Source organism: Tenebrio molitor, chromosome 1 (genome assembly GCF_963966145.1).
Source record: "Tenebrio molitor chromosome 1, icTenMoli1.1, whole genome shotgun sequence".
Taxonomy (NCBI): domain Eukaryota; kingdom Metazoa; phylum Arthropoda; class Insecta; order Coleoptera; family Tenebrionidae; genus Tenebrio; species Tenebrio molitor.
The window spans coordinates 46200512-46224115 of NC_091046.1; the positions used below are offsets into that span (position 1 = coordinate 46200512).

Genomic DNA, 23604 nt, shown 5'->3' on the forward strand with positions numbered 1-23604 from the left:
GTGCGAAAATCCCGGTCGCCATATTCGCAAAATGAAAAAACTTTCGCCGCTCAAGTTCCTTCAATCGGTCCGGCAAAAAATGAAATTGTTCAAAAGCAAAAGCAACTCGAAACTTATTTCGCGATCGTTCAACCGCGCGCCGTCCCCACTCCCATCCCCACTCGTTCAGGTGTCTCGGGGTGGGGGTGTTATCCCCTCTAAGGCCCGCCCCTCATTGGCTGTCAACATTATGCACAAAACAGTTGAAGCTCAAACCCCGAGCGGTCATGTTGTCCGCGTGGCCCGATCGCACGTTACACAATTACCATTATTATTATTTATGAACACCCATTGTTTTGCGCCGGAGTTCGGTTGTTTGTGTTGTCCACAGCCGCCGCCGATGGATTTTCATGTGTTGTTGTGTTGACTCGTTCTGTTCAAGTGTCTGTGAGCGTGTGGTTCGTTTCTGCTTTTGTAGTGACTCAGGTGTTGAGGATATTAACGTACAGGAATGCTCACAGGTACGCTGCGGCACGTGCCGCCCCCGACGCCCCCGATCCGCTAATTACCGGATTATCGATCGCGATCCAGCGACGGCCGCGAACCGCCGCCCCCGACCTCGCTGCCGGGCCCCTTGTTGCGTCTAAATCGCAACCCTATTGTTTCTGGCGCGGGGGCAAAACTGGGGTGCTTCACCCATTCATTAGCTAAGCGGTGATTCACTGATACAAGCCGGTGAGAGCAACGCTCGAATAAGCGACGAGCTTCGTGAAAATTTCATCGGAACGGGGATGAAATCTTAAATAATGGAGCTTTCAGGGCTTTTACGACGGCGCTGGATTTTATGTCGCGGACGTGGATTCCCCGCAGCTTTTTTACCCGACCGGGAATCGATTAATTCCTGCACGTGTCCAGATTTTCCGGCGTCTCTTCCCGCCCCGACCAAATCTGCATCTTCGCGATAACTCACAAATTCGCGGCGCGCGAGATCGCTATCACAAACTCGTTCTGTGATCGATGCCTCGACAATAATAACGGAACGCGAAAAAACCGATTTGTTAGTGTAATTGATCGGCGTGTGTTGTTGCATAAAATTAAACAAATTGGAGCTGGTGGCAAAAAACGCGAGTGTGGCCCGGAACGTCGGATGTGTGAAACCCGATAAGAAGACACTTTCGACCGCCAATTTATTTTAATAAACACAACAATATATTGGTAATTATTAACACATGAAGCCATTGTCGTAAATTGTAATCAAACACCATAAAATTTAAGCGGGCCGGGTCACAGGGCAACTTTTCTTTCTTCTTCTTCGTCTTCTTCTCATTGTTGGATCGAGGTTAGCGTTACAAAAACTCCGCTCGCGTGAATTGTTTGTAGGTTGAAAAATACGATTTTGTCGCATAGTTCGGTAATTGTTGATAATCAAGCGGAATTCGAAAAGCGAACGAAATCCAAGGAATTCTAGCAGTTTGCAGTTATGTAATCTTAATAGGTTCGGTTGTTGAACGCCTGATAAAAATTGCGCTTTAAAAATATTTATTGCTAACTGAAATAATAAATAAAAACGCGACGGGACGGTATTCTGTTGGGGCCTGGCGACTGACGATTCAATTTAAGATTTTCCAGGACTTAACGGTTAAATTAATTCAGCCGAATCAAAATAAATCATTACGCGTTCATTTGTATTTTGCTGCGAGGCGAAAACATTTCAAAAGAGGAAGGAAGATTTTTTAAAGCGCCAAAATCTGGCACCGTGTTTGTTGTGATGTTGCTGTATCAGTTGTGTAAAGTTTATTTTGGATCGACAGTACAAGAGAGAGAAAACATCGACGATAAGAGCAAGAATAAAAAAGTAGCAACAAATTTATGAATGTTTATGTTGTTAGTATTTGTTAAACAAGCCTTCGAGCTACTTCTTCAAATATTCATTAAGCATTCTTCACTTTAAAGAGTCGATCTCGGTGTAATTCTAGTCTTTCATTCAACCACTTGTTTTCTATCGGGTTTAAATCAGGGCGCTGTGACGGCCAAACTCTTCTCTCCCTCGTCTCTTTGTAATTAGAAATGAAGCAGACTTGCTGACAAGAGCTCTTTGCGTTTTTCCATTGGTGAATTAAGAATCAACACCTTGTGTTCTTGTTTCTGACTAATAAATTCGATGCATTTTTGTCCATTCTTGTTCAAACGATTCAAGTTTTGGAGAGCTTAGCGGTCACAAAATAAAAAATATTTTTTAAAATTCTGGAATTGCAATTTGAAGCTTCCCACGGTCTAGAAAGAAAAACAACAACCTCTCTCTAGTAGCTGCTTCGTTCACTCAAGAATACACAAGGAAAAAATCGACAACACTCTCATAATAATTGTCATAATTCTAGTCTTTAATTGAGTTCAATCGCGTTTAAATCAGGAAACTGTGAAGGCTAACCATAACTTCTCTTCTTCCTCTTAGTAAAGAATCTAGAGTACCTTCGGTTTTGTTATTGTCTTGTAAAAAATCGTTAACGTGAATTATTTTTCGCTTCCGAGAAAGATAAAATTCTCGTCACAAGACTCGATACGTTTTTGTCCATTGCTGTTCAATTGGGCCAAGATTTGGAGAGTTTAGAGGTCGCAACGAGCTAGCAATATCAATTTCACTTGATACGTTATTCAGGAATTTTACCCAACAAAGTAAATATTTTTTGAGAGCACAAGAATCTGGCATTATTTATGTCAGTGTTTAAATTGCATTTTCTTGATTGATAAATAAAACAAAGATTCTTCTCTTTTTTACTTCACAACGCGTAAAATAAAAATCACTAACACTCTAAGTGCTGTCATAATTATAGATTTTAACCAAACCACATGTTTTCTGTAGAGCTTAAATCAGGAAACTGTGAAGGCAAAACTTCTCTTCTTTCTATTTTTAGTCAACCTTAAACCTCTGCAATAATTCAGACTTGTTGCTGACCAAGTTCCTTCTGAATTGACCAATTTCTTTGTACAGAAAACCCCAGTTTTCTGCGACTTCCCTAATCATACATTTTTTAATTCCGCGAATACAAAATTCATGTCACAAAATTTGTATTACGCGGAACAAGATTCCTCACATTTTTATCCACTACTGCTCAATTAGGCCAAGATTTGGAGAGTTTAGCGGTCACGTTAGATTAGCAACGTCAATTTCGCACCTTATTAATTGTACCAAATTTTAACTAACAAAATGGGTATTTTTTCAAAGCGAAGAAAGTGTAAAATTAGTGTTTTAATATATTTTGGACATTTCAACAATTAAAACGCGCTTCTTGTGGTCCATTTGGTGTGGGAAAAATATTGACAGCACTTTCCTCACAGTTGATCTCAATTGTCGTAATTCTAGTTATTAATTAAACCACTTGTTCTCTATCGGGTTCAAATCAGGAGAGTGTGAAGGCTGCGCAAACCTTCTTTTCTTCCCTCTCTGACGCATTTTGATCTTCATCTAGTCGCTTTGTAAATTGCTAAAAATTCAAATTTTTTTAGCCCAATTGAGCCCCGTTTTGTTGTGAAAGAATCCGCTCCACTCTTCTAAAATCTGAATAATCCTGTTGGAATTTTTGGAAAGGACCCGTTAGTCGTTTTATGGAGGTTAATGAATTTTTTCGATTGTAATGTCCCGCGTTAAATCTCTTTGTAATGGATTTATCGAGAGTAGAAATGAACTTGCTCGAGCACTTGTGAAATTAAATTTAGTTTTATTGGAGCTTCGGAATGCGTGAACCGTAAGCTGTAACAATTAAAAGTCTGCGATGGCAATTTGGGGAGCTTTGGGGCAAAGTTTTGTTGCGCAACGTGCAACAATGGCCGCGTTATATCATACCCGGACAGTAGTTCCGAACAATTAACATTTCTGATATGCACCAGCTGCGACAAAGAAACATACGAATATTTCGAAACACTTTTAAAAAGTCGACACATTACGTCCACACTTTTCTTGTTAGTAATAATCGCATTCCGAGCGAGTAAACAAAGAGATTGGTTTTTTCGGTAAAAAACCGGCGGTTTCCACCGTCGGCTGTGGGTCCGGCGGAAGTGACCCCAACGAATTTCTCCGCGGACCACCTCTAAGTGGCTCCGTTTAAATTATTCGCTTATAAAAATCGAAGGCGGCTAATTTACGACGCAATTTATAAATGTCCACACTACAGTTACTTTATCCGCGTCAATAAAACACGAAACTTTCACGAGTTCGAAAAACCGTTGACCCGAAACGAGATTCGGGCCCGAAAATTTTCGCAGGGTACAGTTGCGAGCACGGCGAGCCGGCCGCCACCTGTCCGAGGTGTCCGAAACACGCGTAAGGGCCGTAATCGCGATAAATCACAATATCAGGACCGGCTGGTTGCGTGCGCGGGGCCAATTACGCTTGACAGTCGTTGCGGTGTTGCCGCGTCGCGGGAATTCCGCGGGACTGGAGTGGCGCGATTGTTATCGAAAAATCCGCCGATTAGCAAGGATTGATCCGGCGTTTAAGTGGACGACGATTTATGGGCCAGTCTGTAAACGTCTGATTTTTGATGTTTAATGGCTTGACGAGGTGTCGTTCCCATTTTTATTGCGCCAATTTGTTATGTTAAGGTGTGACGTCAGCCGTAACAGGACCGGCGACATTTCGGCCAACGCCTCCGACCCAAACTATTTTTTCCAAGAACGAGCCGGCAACGGTGTCGAGGGGATGACATTTCCCAAATTGATGCGAGATCGGTGTTTTCACGCTAGCGGGCCAGATTGAACAAAGGTTCGCCAAAATTACTCATCCGAAATGTTTACTGGGGCTGTTGAACCTGCTGATGTAATTGGCGTGGTTCTGCACAGTACCATCGGTGCAAAATCAAAACAAAAATGGAATTGTTGTTACAAGTTATGAAATAAATTATTCTGAAGCTTATGCATTTATTTTTGTTTTTCATTTAATGCCACAATTCTTTGTGAGTAATTCTTCTTCTAGAAGCATTCCAAAATTTTCGATTTTTGGTGAAAACGGAAATGATTTCTTCAAATTAGCACCAACAAACAGAAAATTTGAAGTGTACTTAGAAATATACTTAAATTTGTTTCTTTCCACATAAAAATATAAATAAACACCGTTTACGTTGTTTTGGAATAATGGGAAGCCATGTTTTATTTTTTTAACGTTGGAAACACTGTTTGATTTCCGTCACAAAGTGCCTGACCTATCAAAACGAACATAACATGTTGCCGAATTTCCCGCCATGTCTGAGTATTCTTCTATTACAAACTAGGAAAACTGACAACAATGCGCTAGACATTGGCGCTATTGATAACCTCAAATTTAGAAAAACATAACCCAATTCAACAGACAGCTTTATTACCAAAACAAAACAAGGCGGATGCATTTTATGTATGATGAAACACCAATCATAAGTTTTGTTTTGTTATTATTACTATAATACGATTATTATTGTTGTTATTATCATTCTATGCGCCCTCTTTAGACGTTATATTTTAGGTGGAAAATGTTAAACAATTAAAATAGAATATTTGTGAAATTTAGACATCTTTAAGAATTTTTAAAAATGTCTAAATGTGTAAATATACAGAAGGAAACTGAAAATAGGGACATTTTTCAAAATTTTTCTTAAGACGAAGAATTATGTTTGTAAACTTTGTATGTACATCATTTCTAGGGTGCTAAATAAAAATTAAAAATAGTGAAAATAGTTTGCTAAGATATCTGGTAGGTGGCGTTGCAACTATCACACGCTAGCGTGAAACCAGTTTTATTACTTTTGATAAATGTTTTTTCTGTCAATTGTTCTGGTTAGTTTAAATTCACAATTTTTCAAATATGTCAATATAAAAACATACAGAGTGTTCCCGTGACATTAGACGTAATAAACGTTTTCAAAATTTAATAACAGATGTAAAAATTAAGACTGCTATTTTTTATTTTTAAACAATTTATGTAAATCACTATTACTTGTTTAAAGTATGAATGTAAAAATATTTAAGTATGTCTCCTGTATACAGGGTTGTAAGCGAAATAAAAATTTGGAAAAATAAATCAAAATTGTAGCAAAATGACGACTAGTTTTCTAATTTCTCTACACCATTTCATACCTTCAAAATAATCACGTAAATGAAAGCTCTCTGACAGTTACCGAAGAGGGTGCGCTATTTTTGTCACACGCTAGCGTGACACTAATTTTATAACGTTTTTTGACTCTTCATTTTCAATTTTTTTTTTTTAAGAAATTAGTGTCCTCAGTTTTGTCAGTTTTCATTTGAAGATGTCTACTATACAGGGTGCTTTAACGGGATAAAAAAAAATCAAGAGCTTTGTACAATGTTGATAAAGCGGAGATTTGTTTTAGCAAAAAATCAATGCTTATTGTGCTTTGCGAAATTTCTTCAAAAAACCTTCAGTAAAATAACAATCTCTGATCATTAAAAATCTCCAATTATGACAACCAAGAAGTGTTTTATATCAAAATTTAAAAATTGTTTAAATATCTAGTGTTTTAAATTTGATAAAAAAATAAATGCTTTGTATTTCCCGTAGATAATTTTATTTTTCTTGACACGTCGGTAAAATATGACATTATACTGCCTAGATTGATAATACTAAAGTGTCACTTCATTGCCATGAGATCTGACGAGCGGCAGATAAAGTTGTTATCTCCCCTGACGAGCGGGAGATAAAGTAAACAGCGTTGTCCCTACTAGAGTCATAGTAATGCTTTGCAAAACGAGCGACAGTCTACCCAATCTTCTTAAAATAATTCCTGGTTTCTTAACATCTCTTAAGTAATTTGTTATGAATGTTTTGGAGAAAAAATAGTAGAAATGTGTTATTCGGAGCAAAAATGGTTTTATGTGCTTTGGCTGGTGTGTCTGCCTCACTTTGTTAGGCCTCAGCACTTTTGCTCCTAATAACATAACACACTATTTTCTTGTCATGAAAATAAATTGAGTATCTGCAATAAATACATTTTCGAAATTTCCTTAAAACGGAAATTTGCGATCTCTGTACCTTGTAGGCAAAATGAATTTTCACCGTAACGGAATAAATGAGAAGAGTTATTGCACGCTAGCGTGGGCCAATTATTTCCGTGATTTTTAAAATTTCGATAAACAAGTTGGTGTCACTCGCTTCGAACAGATGTTGTCGATATTAGTCTTCTCATGTTGCATGTCGCTTTATGGATCGATGTAGAAACGAGCTTTTAACAAGTGTGGATATTGAACCTATTGGCACAACTACCGTGAAACTGCATCGCTTCAAATCGATTTTTCCATCGAGATCGGGTTCATTTTCCATAAAAATTCCTGAGCGCTCATTGAAACTTTTTCACCAGACATTGTCACCGGAAAAATATTCGTCGAATTAGCATATCCAGTGTGGTACAAGTGTTTTACAGAAAAGGAGACACTCAAGCGACATTTCAGCCTCGAGATGCCACAAAGAAGCACCGGATTATCATAATTCTATAAAATTGTCGAACATTTTCTGGAATTTTTTATTAGTACAAGGCGCTGGAATTTCGTATAAAAAAATAACGGTTGTGCTGGGGGATTTCCCTGGGCATCCCCCGTCATTAAAAAGCCGCGCGTAATTGCAGAACTTCACTTAGACTAATGCCCCGAAATGAAGGAATATCGTGCCCGATCAGATAACCGAAGGCCCCGAATTATCCTCGCCGGACAAGACAAAACATTGATTTCATTTGCACTCACAAAACAAACCAATCTCGAAAACCATCTAGATCTTATCGACGTGTGTGTGGAAGGCGGCTGTTGCACTCGTGTGAACCGACACGAGTGCCGAGCACGAACTCGAGATATCAGCATCCGATCACCTCCACGCCACTAAATTAACACCAAGACCGCGAAAGCGCCGGATCCGGGGAGAATCCGCCCGATTCGGCAACGCCGCCCTCTCCCAAATTTCGTAAAGCGTGTCAGCGTGTCTGGCGAGCGGCTGTTGTGGCTACGGCTCCGTCTCGAATTCTGGCACGGCTCAGTGGCCGTCAAAATTGTCCGTTGGCCCCCGCACGAATTCCTCTACCTGATGGTTCGCCTTTTTACACTCTCTCTTGTTCTTGTTGCGAGACTGTGAGTGTGTTTGCTCTGGCGGTGCTGATTTATTAACGCCGATTTGGCGTGCATCAAGCAGGTGTTCTCTCCTCCGGCGTGCACAGACGGAGATTTCGCCGCCGAGATTATCTCGAGGAGGCGTACAAGGAAGCTTGACCACTCCGAATTTCATTAAAGCGGCGGCGGACTGAGCGGTTCCGGTCGGGGTTGCAACTGCCGCGGGTGGTACCGCGTGTCAAGGTCGACGCTAAAATTTCACAGTGTTTTGCGGCGAAGTGACGGTCAGTGCCGATGGTGCAAGTGCCGACAAAATATTTTAACGAGCATCAAGCGTTGCCAAAGTACCCACGGTACTGAACGGCAAAAAGCAACGCAAAAATGGGAAAATATCTCCGTTCAGAGTTGGCGTTTAATGTCAAGTGTGTTGAAGCGTCAACTTTTTCTAAATTAAATCTATTTAAACAGTATCCCACAGTACCTGCGGTACTGAATAGCAAAAAACAATACAAAAATGTGAAACTGTTTCGGTTCAGACTTCGCGTTTAGTTTCAAGTGGTCCAAGCATCATCTTTCTCAAGATTAAATCTATGTAATTAGTACCAATATGTTCCGAGAGTACCTGCCGGACCAAATATCAACAGTAAATACAAAAATGTGAAACTGTCTCGCTTCAGATTTGTCGTTTAGTGTCGTTTGTTCAGTATCAATGCATTTCCAAAGTACCTGCAGTACTGAATAGCAAAAATAATACAAAAATGTGAAACTGTCTCGGCTCAGATTTCTCATTTAGTGTAAAGTGTGTCGAAGCCACCATTTCCAAAATTAAATCTCTTTAATCAGGATCAATAAGTTCCCAAAGTACCGAAGGTACTGAATAGCAAATGGCAATACAAAAATCAGAACTGTCTGGATTCAGACTTCGTGGTTAGTCTCAAGTGGTTTAAGTATCACATTTATCAAAATTAAATATATTTAATCAGTAGGTACCAAGAGTACCTGTGAAACTGTCTCGGTTCAGATTTGCCCTTTAGTGTCAAGTGTGTTGAAAGGTCATATTTTCCAAAATTAAATCTCTGTATTCAGTAACAATGCGTTCCCAAAGTACCTACGGTACTGAATAGCAAAAATCAATATAGAAAGGTAAAACATCTAGGTTCAGATTTACAAGTGATCTAAATGACGCCTTTCCCAAAATGAAATCTATTTAATCAGTACCAATATGTTCTGAGAGTACCTGCTGTACCGAATATGTATCAAGAATCAATGCAGAAATGTGAAACTGTCTCGGTTCAGCTTTGCCTTGTAGTGTCAAGTGGTCTAAGCATCACCGTTTTCAAGATTAAATCTATTTAATTAGTACCAATATGTTCCGAGAGTACCTGAAGACCGAATATCATGAGTAAATAAAAAATGTGAAAATGTGAAAATGTCTCGCTTCAAATTTGTCGTTTAGTGTCGTTTGTTCAGTATCAATGCGTTCCCAAAGTACCTGCAGTACTGAATAGCAAAAACAATACGAAAATGTAAAAATATCTCGGTTCAGAGTTGATGTTTAGTGTCAAGTGATCGATGTGACGCCTTTTGCAAAAGCAAATCTATTTAATCAGTACCAATATGTTCCGAGAGCACCTGCGGTACCATATATCAAGAATCAGTTCAAAAATGTGAAACCGTCTCGGTTCAGATTTCCCAGTTAGTGTAAAGTGTGGCGTAGCCACCTTTTCCAAAATTAAAAAAAGTACCTAAAGTACTGAATAGCATATGTCAATACAAAAATGAGAAACTGACTCGGTTCAGACTTCGTGTTTAGTCTCAAGTGGTTTAAGCATCACATTTTTCAAAATTAAATATATTTAATCAGTACCAACATGTTCCGAGAGTACCTGCTCTACGGAATATCAAGAATCAATACAAAATGTGAAACTGTCGAGGTTCAGGTTTGCCATTTAGTGTCAAGTGTGTCTAACCGTCATATTTTCCAAAATTAAATCCCCAAAGTACCTACGGTACTGAATAATAGCAAATATCAATATAAAAATATAAAAATGTTAATGTTTAGTGTCAAGTGATCGAAATGACGCCTTTCCCAACATCAAATCTATTTAATTAGTACCAGTATGTTCCGAGAGTACCTGCTGTACCGAATATCAAGAACCTATACAAAAATGTGAAACTGTCTCGGTTCAGATTTGTCGTCACCTTTTCCAAAATTCAATATCTTTAATCAGTATCAATGTGTTCTCAAAGTACCTGAGGTACTGAATGGCAAATGGCAATACAAAAATGAAAAACTGTCTCGCTTCAGATTTAATATTTAGTGTCCAGTGATCGATATGATGATTTTTCCAAAATCGATCTCTGTATTCAATGTCAATGCGTTCCCAAAGTACCTACGGTACTGAATAGCAAAAATTAATACAAAAATGGTTCTGTTCAAATTTAATGATTAGTGTCAAGTGATCTAAATGACGCCTTTCCCAAAATCAAATCTATTTAATCAGTACCAATATGCTCGGAGAGTACTTGCTGTATCGAATATCAAGAATCAATACAAAAATGTGAAACTGTCTCGGTTCGGCTTTGTCATTTAGTGTCAAGTGTGTCGAAGCCTCATCTTTTCCGAAATTAAATCTCTGTATTCAGTAGCAATGCGTACCTACGGTACTGAATAGCAAAAATCAATATATAAACGTAAAAATGTCTTGGTTCAGATTTAATGTTTAGTGTTAAGTGGCGCAAATATCGCCTTTTTTATTGTGCTAAATATATCATTTGTAAAAACAATACTTGGAAGGTTTTCCTTCTGGTAAGCTCCTTTTTAAAATAACATTTACCAACACACATACATTTTTATTCGCTTCATATTTGTATTTTGTATCTTTTGTATGAAAAATAAGAAATAGAAGATTTTATGCAAACTAAGATTCTAACTGTCTTCATTTATTTAGTACAATTTTGGAAATGCCAAAATATGATTTGTGAAGATTTGAATGCTTGACTTTAAACGGTTGTAAACTTAATAACCTTAAAAAATTGTAGGATCCATCAAACTTCCCAGACCTTAACCCACTTGAAAAAGACGTGACACGTTACAAAGACGTCATTTTAATAATTTATCTTGATAAGAAAACGTAGCTTTCTACTTTGTGGGAGGTTTAACATCAAAATCTAATTTGTAATTTGATATTTGTGACAAAAAATAACAAAACTAACGATTCATCCAGTTTGGAAAATATGTTTGTCGTTGTAAATCCGTTAATTATGACCACACTAATATCATTTAAATTTTTATTGTACAACAATTTGGTTCTTTTATGACACCTGTACCCCTTTTTATTTTCCTCTTAGAATTTCTCCACTTTCTCTTTTTTTCGCACAACTTGCAAGTTATCCTTCATTTCGAGCGAACCAATTTTCGATAATGATTTTTTTTCTTTCCATTTATTAGTTCGTAATCTAATTAAAATGTACCGGTTTCTGTTTTGTTGATTTTGTGGTTCTCTCCAACATAATCAACCACAATCTAATTTCTTTAATAACTTTCTTCCAACAAATTTTCTCCCGCTTCAGTAAACGATTAAAATTCATTGTCGACAAGCATTCGGTGGCCCCAAAAAAAATGCGTTTACATAATTGGATTAAACAAATTGCCCAGAAGATCATCTAGTGACCGATCGGCACATTAAAATACGATCGACAGCCGCGTTTGGGCAGGTGCTCCATCTTGCTGTAACCCGACACTATTTTCACAGCTTAAAAAATAATCGCCGGCCACCTGTACGGCCATCTATCACGCTCCAACCGCTCCCTTGTCGCGGTCGCCCCGATTTCCGCCGGAGCTGAGTCCAGTCGAGGCGCGCTGGACCCGCCAGATTCAAACGGAAAATTTGGCCGGAGTCAACGACTCGGCCCCCATCCCGCCGACACCTGTTTGAGCCGCGGCAATTAGCGAGCGGAGTGCACTTTTGTGCAATAATGACATAATGCAGTCCTGGAAAGCCATTTGCGAAATGGTAGCGCGGTCGGAACAGGAGCCGAGTGTAAACAAGTAAATCGTTAATTACTGCAAATCGTCTGTGCACTCGCTTTACGACTGTTCGCGTTAAAATTACGACGCAACGCCACGTTAAGGCCGGCGCAGACAGAAGCGACACGATCGTAAAACGAACGCGCTTTTTTTCGAAATGGGGGCGAAGTGAGGCGGTTAGGTTCGAGTTGAGCGGCGTGGAAATTGAGCGAAATTGGTGTTTGGACGGGTTTTGACGACGGTGTGAACTAGGTCTAGGGCTGGTGCTGGACAAGGAGCGAAAATCAAATCTGAACGCAGGCTTACAAAAAATTCAACTAGACACATTAACGAGCAAAAATGGTCTAGACATTCTTCAAACGTGACACGTTTTCAGTCGGTGACGATTTTTTGAAAAACATTTTCAAAACACGTTTCAATTTACTTATTTACACAATCAAGAATATTTTTGAAGTGTTCCACTTGATTCCTGTTATTCCACCATCTACGGGATCAGAAGAAACTATTCTAATTTTCCAACTAAACGTTTGGTACTTTCGGAAAGTACTGGTACTCCTTAAACTCTACTGTATATTTACAAAAAGAGACATTTCGATCGTTTGGTATCAAATGTGAAATTTTCACATTTCTGTGGTGATCTTTGCTATTCGGTACCACAGGTACTCCCGGGATGCATTGGTACTGATCACATAGATTTTACTTTGATTTTAATCTACAACAGCATCTATAGTTGGCGCGGCGAACCAGTGGAGTAGTCACGAGGTTTTCACATGATAGTTTGTAGCGACGTCATGAAAAGCCTGATTTACACGTGAAGATTACGCCATTTTAATACTGATTGGGTCGCCGCCCCGACTGTAGTTTAAAAAGCACACTTTTGTGTGGTTTTTAATGAAAAAATTAAAACTATAACGTCTCTACAGTATGTCCATGGAACTTCATGTGGATTAAGATCTGGGAAGTTTCCCGGTTTTTATTTGTTTCTTGTCAAATTTATTACAAGATGACAAAAATTTCACAGATTTATGAAATAATCAATACTCGCTTGGTGCAGAAATCTTCAAAATTTACCATTTTTTATAAAGATTCTTTTTTCAGCTTTCTATAATTTCTCACAGATTAGAAAATATATTTTTTATTTCCATGTGAAGCTAGAATGTGGCGAATGTGGTGAATTTTTTTAAACATATTTCCACTCAATTTCCAGTGAGCTAAAATCCGGAAAGTTTGGCGGCTTTTATTTTTTTGCAGTATAACAAAACAATTGTAACAAAATAGAAAATAAAATTTTCTAAGTATTTTAGCATTTTACGAAATGTTTTCTAATAAAGTTTTGTTTTTCAGCAGTTTTCTACAATTTATCAGTTGCATCTTGATAAAAGTTCTTATCTTTATTTCGGTAGCATCTCTACAAGTTCAAGTAGATTAAGATCTGTGAAATCTGATGGCTTATAATTATTCTATGCAGTGATGAGCTCGAAACGAGCCAAGGAAATACTTTTATGTGGGTGAAAATGATAACAACACTGACTTACTGTGAAATCATTTTTATTAATTTATTTTAGTGATAAAAAAAATCTCACACCAACCAGAAAATTAACCAGTGTAGTACCTACGTCTTCAAAATTAACAAAAGATTTTCCAAATTTTGTTATCGACTGACAGAGTGCATATAAAAATTAAGATGTCTTTTAGTGTATCATAGGCAGTTTCAACAAGGTTTAAATCTGGGTAGTTTGACGGCTTTTACCACCACTTTTATTCCAAGTTTGAACGATCGAAAAAATACACAATTTGAAGCACTAAAATGAAAATTTCGAAAGAGCGAAAATAAATCCTTATTACTCGCAATTCGATTGACACTTTGGCAAGCGCATGGTCAAGCGCCATCCTATTCACAAAGGGTATACGAAAAATCAGACATAATGTTCGTTTCAAAAAATATTGTACGAATTTCGGTGCACATTCGCGCAAATGAAGCACTCGCTCTTTCGTCGCTCGTGTCTCAAATAATGCGCTCACGCGCAAAAAACAACATTTTGAATAAAGAATGCAAAACTGTATCTGAGCGTAATAGAAACACACAAGGAAAACAACATAGGAGTGTGTGCCATGTAAACTCGATGGGACTAAAATATGGAAATGCATGTGGCGGTTTACACCATCATGTTTATAATCATTACGTATTACCAAGTTGGGACAAATGAAATGATTTGCTTCCTGCGTGACAAATGAATTAACACGAGTCCGAATATAACAACAAAAACATATAAAATGAGGAATGCGACGGAAGAAATGTGAAAAAAGTTTCGATTTTATGCGTCGTCAGGAATTTCGAATTTTTGTGTAGCTGTTGTCGTTATCAATCTCGTGGCATATAAATAATCGTCGTCACCAGAATCGTCTAAATTTTTGTCTCTCGTGTTATTCGAAGTATTCGTAAACGTCTCGGGTCGCTTCGTCCGAATTGTCGCCTCCTTCCGCCATTCGTCATCCGAACAACATTTCGAACAATCAGTAATAAGTCCGATCGACAATAGATTTAATTAACAATAGAACAGCGTATAGGTGGGCACAGTTCAATTAAAAAAACACAATTAGTTCGGTTTCGGTCAGTCGCTTCCACCCGATTAAAAATCGAGTAGCTCGTCCTGGTGCGGCCGGCGCGCCGCCCCGACCTGGCCCCCGTCGTCCAATATTCATTATTGCCACGTCGAAGTAGCGTGCGGCGTCGTAATTACGTCGAAGATTCCGTCGAAGGGCCGTCAAACGTGTGTCGTCCTCAAAGAAACTTTTTCATCAATATGGAAGTTAAAATAATACATTAGTTACAAGTCGGATGTCAGTAGTAATTTCTGTCGTGTTCCGGTGGTCGATTCTCCATAATTTATGTATGCACACTCTCCCCCTACGTTTTTTCGTGACAATTTCGATTTAAATAATTATCCACGGAACGGGCGGATGCAGAGGAAAGAATGGGGATCAATTAATTTAACGACGCATTTAGCCCATTAAAATTAATTAAAATAACAACGATATAATTTTGATAATTCATCACGTCATGAAACTAATTTCAATTTGCATTGTTACACAATCCGCGGACACATAAGACTTTCGACAGCGTTGTGCAACGGAGCACGGGGGCCGGCGCGCCGCCCCCCGAAACTATTCGCGCTGCTCTTGCACAAGTGACGGCACGCGGATCTACTTTCCAATGTGACGCCGGACGCTCGCAGGGCCGGGGCGAGGGTCAAGGACGGGGCAGGGCCGCGAAAGTGCAGCGATGCACCGATTCGGATGGATGCCATTTCGGATTTGGCGGGGCCTTGACCCGACGCAGACAAAGGCGGCGACGGAATTGAACCTTCTCCGACTGATGACACTTCAACGCAGACATTTTTTCTACCAAGCCCCTTATTTTTAGGCAACCAAATAATCACATAAATGTACCTTTAGTATAGTACCGTTACGCTGCGTATTGCAAGCGGCAAATTTTGAAGGCCATTTTAGCAATTTTTACCCTTAGGCGTTTAGGTGTTTTCTCGGAAGGTCCCCTGGAATCATAAAGCCCAGTTCTCGGGCGTCCTTGAGCCCGTCAGGTGCCACCGCTTTCGAAACAGGGCCACCCTCGCCGCCCCTCGGGGCCTGCCGTCCGTCGGAGGGCACCTGTCCGGTGTTGTTTTAGGTCTCGCCCTCGACTGACCGTGCGGTTTACAACCCCATTGAGCAGCGTCCATTCATGCCGCCCTCGCCGCCCGGCGCACTCTCGCCCTTTTTAAAGGGCCGGTTGGCGTGTTCGCAGCGAAAATTTCACTTTATGAGAAAAACATATTAAAGCGGGCCTCCAGTCGGCCAGCGGAGGCGTCGCGTAGCGAGACGAGGGGGCCGTGCAGGGTTCGGCTGGGGTGGCGGCGCACGAAGACGTATATACATTGTAGCGGGTGCACATAAGTTATGCATGGGACTCACATATGGGCTTCAAATGAAGTTAGATCCACCCCAGCAGCGCGCTTTCGTGTTTCATCATAATACAGCCGGGCCGAGTTATAACGGATATTGTCTTACGGATCCTTCATTCTTTTATTTAGATGCTGATAAAAAATTCCAAACCGGGTATTTTCTCATATGCCGACGGGGCGAGAGGGTGGGGAGGGGGAGCGAGATGGGTTCTGGAATTTAATTGGGGCGAGGCTTGCAAGGCCCTTTCGTGTATTTCTATTTCCTACGACTTTTTCATTTCTTCAAATTGGATTTTCAACTAACGCTAAATAATTAATTTATTGTTAGATAACATTGTTTTTTGTACAAATATAGAACTTTTTAATTGCGCATTCCGATTATCTCGATTATGATTTTTAATTATTTTAATACCCCTCGTTTCATCACAGAAATATTCTACGAATCAAATTTCACAATTAATTATAATAATTAATTTCTAATAGAAACAATAAATGCTCGCTGTAAATTTTTTAGTTGTTAAACTCGACCTCTCCTTGATCTTTTGTAAGATTGTTATTATTTTATTGATTATAGCTTATTTGTTTAATTTATTAATTTATTTTCATCTCCTCTTTGAAAGTTATTTTCTTTTTTTTATTATTATTAAATCAACAACTCTTTCACTTTGTTACTTTTTCATCTGAATATCATCCATTTCTTTTTCTTTTTCTTCTTTTTTGTGCATCTCTTCACTCCTCTTCTTCCAATTCCTTACTTATTCTCAACGTTCTGTTTTCATTTTAAATCAAATATTTAATTAATTAATTTATGCATTTTCCTTTGGTAGGTACGTTTACCAAATCATTTGCGATTTCCTTTGCATTGGTCTTGCAGCATTTTTATCTTTTCTACACTTTTTTCACCTACTCCTGTTTTTCAGCGTTTCTCTCAGTTGTCTCTACTATTTTTTGCATTTTTCAACATTCTTGCTATATTTTACTCTTTCTGTAGAATTAATTGTTGCTGCAATTAATTTTATTCCTTTTCTTTTTTATCTTTATACTTTTTTCTTCCACAGTTCTTATATTTTTTCTATTAATTATGTTTACTTTAATAAATCCTTTTGTTTTTCTGTCTTCTTATTTTGGATTAGAATTTTCTTCTTTTGTACATTTGCCAGAACATTTGCAATTCCTGTTTGTTTTTCATTTTCTGCTTCTTTTTCTTTTCTATGCTGTATAAATCAATTTTTTTTCTCGTTCTTTCTATCCACGGGTTCTGGTTTTTGCGTTTTTTGTTTCTATATTGTTGTATCTTCCTGTTCTTGCTGTAAAATGTATTCCTTTTTTATTTCTCTCCTTCCATCCCATCATCACCAATCTTCTTTTTTTTTATTCTCGTCACATCCAAATTTTAATTTTTTCTGCATATAATATTTTCTTTTTTGTCTACTTTCAGCATTCATCTATTTTTTTTTCATTTCATTTGCTTTTTCTTTCTATGCTGCTCTTCTTTGTTTCTTTATTTTTTGTAATATTCCATAAAAACTCTTCTTCGTGTTTTACATTCTTTTTATTATACATATCCATAATTATATTCATTTTTCATTTTTCTTTTTTTTTTTAATTCTTCTTGCTCTGAGCCTGTCCTCGTATATTTTAATTTTTTTATTTACTGTTTTATGTGTTTCTACTATATTTTCATAATCTCTGTTTTATATTTGTTATATTCTTTATCTCCTTTTGATACAGTGGTTGTATTGTCTCCCTCGTTGCATTTGTTTTTCCTACTTTTTTTACAATATTTTCATCCAGCAACCCTTTTTTTTTTATTTTTAATAATTAGTGTTCGTTTTTATTTTCTCGTCATTCTTTCACTTTTTTTGTTTTTAACATCTACCTAAACAATTTTTTTACTTTAGTATTTTTTCTTCCACTTTTTTTACCCTTTTCTTTCAATATCTCTTAGTTGCTTCTTTCCATTTACTATCTCTTCCACTTTTCTGTTTCTTCTTTCTTCTCATACCGATGCTACTCTGTATTTAATTATGTTGTATTATCATCATCAGTAATTTTGTCATCTTTTGCTTCTTATCTCTCCTGGAAACTCTTTCTTAACATTATTCTTGAAACCAATTCACACAAATTTTCACATTTTTCCTCAAAGAAAAGTGTTCTTTTTAGCAAAATATTTTTGCATTCTATTTCCACGTTTTTCCAACAATTTGGCATATTTTATGTTGTGTGTTTTGTTGTTGACAAAAATATTATAAGCCGAGGCGCAGCCGAGGCTGTACAGGCGAGGACAAAATGCTCTTTTTGGCACATTAAGCAAAAGCCTGCATTGGAAAAATTACAAATTTATTTTGTTAACATGTTTTTATTAATATTTTTTTATAGTAGATATTTGTTATCAGCTTCCCAACAAAACTAGAAATTTACTACTTGCAATAAAATTACTTATTTACGTAATTTATGGTGAGACAATATCGGTTTTGTCGCTTTCGTTGCTAACTTACTAAACAGATGGCGCCATGGTCAGCGTCCGAAAAAGTACGTCCGAGTTACTTTTCGTCCGCTTTTGTGTACGTAAAATTACCGTTTTCATTACTGGTTTTTTTTTGTAAAATATCTATGCCACTAGTTATGTTGGACTCTTGTGCTGATAAAAGTTTAGTTTATTCCTCGGCAGTTGTCTTTTGGAGCGCTTGTTCGAATTCTTGTCGGTGGATTGTCCGAAGTGAGACGGTAATTAATTTCAACAAATGCGCGCAATAAAACACGTCCTAATTGACAAGTTAATAACAATATCTGGCCCGAGCCTCGGGTGGTGAATTTTCCTTGGACCCAGCACCGTTTTACCTCCACGCCGTCCATAATAGCTTTACGGCAAATAAATGACGGCACGGAAAAAAATTTAATGGGCACAAATTGTCGATAGTTATCGGTGCGGATTGGCCCGGGGAGTTCTCTAGACGTGGAGAACCGTCGCGGATTAATTCCAGATTATTTGCGTGCGCGTTCGGTGTAATTTCGGCCTTTAATATTCATCTCCCAATATTGTACGGAAAAGTTGGTCGTGTTGTACGAGCAACAGCTTGAATATTTAACCGCTAGATCGTTCCTGATTGCATTGCCCGGAGATATCAATTATATAGATCGTTATTCTCGACTAAAAACGGAATATTTAATGCTCTCGTTCGGACTGAACAAAGGAATGCGGAGATTAGTGCCCGATCGGGCGCAAAAAGGCTCCCCCTCGAAAACCAACAAGTACCAATTATTCGGAGCATTCCGCTGAAAATCTAGAAATTATGTGTAATTTTGATTAAAAGCCGACGAGATGGGTCGGCCGGATGGGCCAGCGCGCCACTCGAGATACCATCGGGAACGACCCAAGGATGAGTCTTCTGGACGAGTGCAACTCTTGTAATTACCGATTCCCACACCAGACTCTGATCACGCCAATAATTACCACTTTTTATTCGCCTCGCTAGATTTTTCTCGCTTTCTCACGATTCAGACACGACATCGGACCGGCGCCATCGGAAAATTCGCTTTTCCGAAGAGACGTGCGACCCGGCATCGCCGGAAAACTCGCTTTTCCGGAGGGGGCACCACCTGCGGTACCACCTCGATCCAATTCCAGCCGAACCACCACCACCACTTACCGCATCAACGTCGAATCAAACAACGTAAATGAATTGAATCAAAGCCAATTGGCATATAATGTCCTTGTACATGTGTTCTCCGATGAAATTCTTCAGTTTGTTTTTGCACTCCACACCGGTTGCACTCTCTAACAAGCCACCGAGCTTTCCAGATATTATTTTCGTCATGAATATTTCAGTTTCGGTGAAAATAGTCAAAGAGTTTTCAAACAATCCCGGTTTGTTTTAAGTCTGCTTTTCAACTCGATTAATTATTCCAAAGTTCTTTATTTTCGACGGTTCTAATTAACAATTCTCTTTAACCTTTTCGAGCGAGCGATTTAATTTTAGTTAGTTTTTCGACGTCTCACCGACTTGTTTATCGATTTGATTTGTTCGAAGGAGCGCTCTTTCCTTAATCCTATCTCTTCGTATTTATTTTCTTATTATCTATTTAATTCGCGATAACGTGCGAATATCTCATTATTTAAATTCTCACGACTCTGAAAAAACACAGTCGTCGGTATCAATCGACCAATGATAAGACTTGCATTCATTTCTTAGAGGGGAAATATTTTTAGTTATTGACTCAGAGTAAACGCTGGCTCAGAAATTAGTTTAGTGTAGTAGGGCGGAAAATTGTACGAGAGACTCGGCGCGGTAATCGTAGGGCTGTAGTTTGTTAAGGTAGGCGCTCACCGGTCCGCATCGTACGCATCCGTTGTTCTTGTGTTTGTGGAGCGGTGAGAGTCGGAATTGAGGTTAGGGATGAACGGAGGGTTGATTTGGGGATGTTTTGTTGCAGGGCGTCCGGTCGGCGAACATGTGATGCGCCGCGATGCCCACAGTGTCCGCGGCGACTGAGCTGAGTCCCGGCGGCCGCACTTCGCGGCAGAAACAGCACGAAGAAGCCATGAGCCCGGAGCAGGAGGCCAGCCCGCCGCCAGCAGCGCCGGGAGCGTCGCCGCCTCCGCCGCCCCCGACCCGCCTGCCGTCGCCCGCGATGTCGCACCAGGAGACGTCGGACGTGGAGCAGTTCTCGGGGAAGATCGTGTACAACCCGGACGGGTCCGCGTACATCATCGAGGACTCGGAGAGCGACGGCGAAGCCGCCAACGCGTCGGTGCCGGAGATCGTGCCGCCCCTGCAGGCGGTGTACGTGTCGCGGCTGCTGCGGCAGGCCGCCAGACCCGCCGAGCTGCCCGCCGTCCACAGCTACCGCGTGGTGGCGCTGCGGGACGCCCGCCCCCCGCGGCCCGCCTCCGTGCCCGTCAAGCCCATCCTGATGTGCTTCGTCTGCAAGCTGAGCTTCGGCTTCGCGCGCTCCTTCGCCAATCATGCCCAAGCGGAGCACGGGGTCGCCCTCAAGGAGAACGAGAGGGAAGTGCTAGCCGCAGACTGTTCCGCCATCTTGCAGTGCGTGGGGGCCGACAAGAGGCCCGTGGTGTCGCTGCTGGAGCCGCTGGGGCCGCCCCCGGACGGCCACGGGGCGCAGCCGACGCCGATGCCGGCGTCGCACGTCAGACAGGACGGGCCCTCGCCGCACTCGGACACGCCGCCGTGCTCGTCCTCGCGGAACACCCCCGGGAAGTCGCCCTCGCCGCCCTTCGCGCCGCCGCCGGCCTTCATGACGGGCACCACGATAGGCGTCTGTCCGGAGCACCTCCAGGGGAGGCCCTCGGGGGTCGAGTGCGCCAGGTGCGAGATGATCCTCGCCTCCGGAAGACTGGGACCGGCCGGCCTGGCCAACGTCCACAGCAGGAACTCCTGCAAGACCCTCAAGTGTCCCAAATGCAACTGGCACTACAAGTACCAAGAGACCCTCGAGATACACATGAAGGAGAAGCACCCGGAGGCGGAGACCAGCTGCATCTACTGCATAGCCGGCCAACCCCACCCCCGGTTAGCGCGGGGGGAGACCTACACCTGCGGCTACAAACCCTACAGATGCGAAGTGTGCAACTACTCGACCACGACCAAAGGAAACCTCAGCATACACATGCAGTCCGACAAACACCTCAACAACATGCAAGAACTCCAGAACGGGGGCGCCCCCAACACCGAATCTCGCCAGTCCTCCCCCAAGGCGCCCCCGCTCCACCACTCCCCCGTCAGCAGCGGCCACAAACCGAAACCCAGCTTTCGATGCGACGTCTGCAACTACGAAACAAACGTGGCGAGAAACCTCCGCATCCACATGACCTCCGAGAAGCACACCCACAACATGCTCGTCCTCCAGCAGAACGTCAAGCACATGCAGACCCTCTCGGCGCTCCACCACCAGCACCCGCCCCAGCAGCACATGGAGAGCCTCTACGGCATGTACCCCGGCCTCGGCGACAAGCCCGAGGCCGCCCTCGCCGACATGGCCTACAACCAGGCCCTCCTGATCCAGATGATGACCGGGGGCCAGCTCCCCGGCCCCGACATGTCCGCCCACTCCGACATGGGCCTCAACCCCGACACGATGGAGCCGCCGCCCGAGCCCGCCGACCCCGACCCCGACCGCAACTACCAGTGCTGCGTCTGCAACGTCTTCTCCAGCGACAGCCTCGAGGAGCTGATCCGCCACCTGGGCCAGGACCGGACGCGGCTCCGCGAACAGGAGATCCTCGCCGTCGTCGCCGGCCACTACGTCTGCAAGCTGTGCACCTACAAGACCAACCTGAAGGCCAACTTCCAACTACACTGCAAGACTGACAAGCACCTGCAGAGACTGCAACACGTCAACCACGTCAAGGAGGGAGGGCCGCGGAACGAGTGGAAGCTGAAGTACGCGTCGGCTCCCGGTGGCGTGCAGATCCGGTGTAACGCGTGCGACTACTACACGAATTCGGCGCACAAGCTCCAATTGCACGCGGCCACGGGCCGTCACGACGCCGGCGTCCTCCTGCTGAAGCACCTGGTGGAGCGGTGCTCCGCGCTCAGACAGGACCAACCACGAGTGTTCCACTGTTCCTTGTGCGGGTTCTCGGCGACCAACAGGCTGCCTCTACTGCAGCACGTGCGATCTCTCAAGCACCTACACATGGAGCAACTACACCACCTCCAGAGGCGGGCAGAAGGCAAAGATACTACCACCGACGTCACCGAAGTGTTCCACGTCGTACCAGGACCCGTGGACCAGCAGCAGACGCCCGGTGAGCAACAAAAATCTACTGCTGATTCTATTTTATTCACGGAAAATGCCAAATGATCAGTAAGATATTGCATTTGCTACAAGTAAAAAATTCCCACACTATTTTATTGTACACGGTTATTATTATAAATGTTTCTTACATCGTAGCTCGCTGTGAAATTTACCACCCACTGCACCGCACTAAATGTAAATTGACGTGATTGCTTGGTTGCCTAAAAACCAGGGGCTTTTTTGTAAAACATAATTAAAATAAAATCTCAAATACCGTCTCGGGGAATACAATTGGCGTTTGTCACCGTTTCATCCAACGATTATTATTTTCCATAGCAATTGCAATTATTTTAGTGGGCATTTATCACGCTGCCCGGACATTTATTCCCCGCCGGAGCATTTTTTACCACCGTGCATTTCCCCACTGATCATTTGTCATTCCAGTCGGCATTTATTATTTCCCCTCGCGTGTATTATTTTTGTGTTTTTTCGCGTTCACTTCAATCGCAATTTTGACTTTTTCCTTTACGCTTGTGCACCATCCGAGCGAGTCGATTTCGCACGCAGTCATGCGTGTCGCGGCCGCTATGACGAATTGTGACACGAATTATTGCACGCACTCTCGGCTCGACTCGATCTACATGCAAAATTTTGTAAGTGAATCGCGACGTTTCGACCTGTTTGATCGGACAACGCCAGGTACTGCAAACGTGAATGATTACCGACCGGAATGAATAGTAAATGAAATTGCGCACCGATTACATTATTTCTATTGTTCTGGTTTTTTACGTACTACATGGT

At 41.3% G+C, this 23604-nt stretch overlaps 1 protein-coding gene across 8 annotated transcripts in view; it reads left to right on the plus strand.

Moving 5' to 3' along the window:
• zfh2 (Zn finger homeodomain 2) overlaps nt 1–23604 on the plus strand; it is a 130231-nt gene that overhangs the window by 73277 nt on the left and 33350 nt on the right. For 4 of the 8 annotated variants that reach the window (XM_069059167.1, XM_069059173.1, XM_069059150.1 and 1 more), the window contains one exon: nt 20479–22813. In XM_069059167.1, the coding sequence (XP_068915268.1) occupies nt 20512–22813 (2302 nt within the window). In that variant the 5' untranslated portion in view covers nt 20479–20511. Of the gene's footprint in view, nt 1–229; nt 501–20394; nt 20417–20478; nt 22814–23604 lie in introns of those variants that run through there. The other 4 variants (XM_069059145.1, XM_069059187.1, XM_069059196.1 and 1 more) reach the window with 2 other exon arrangements.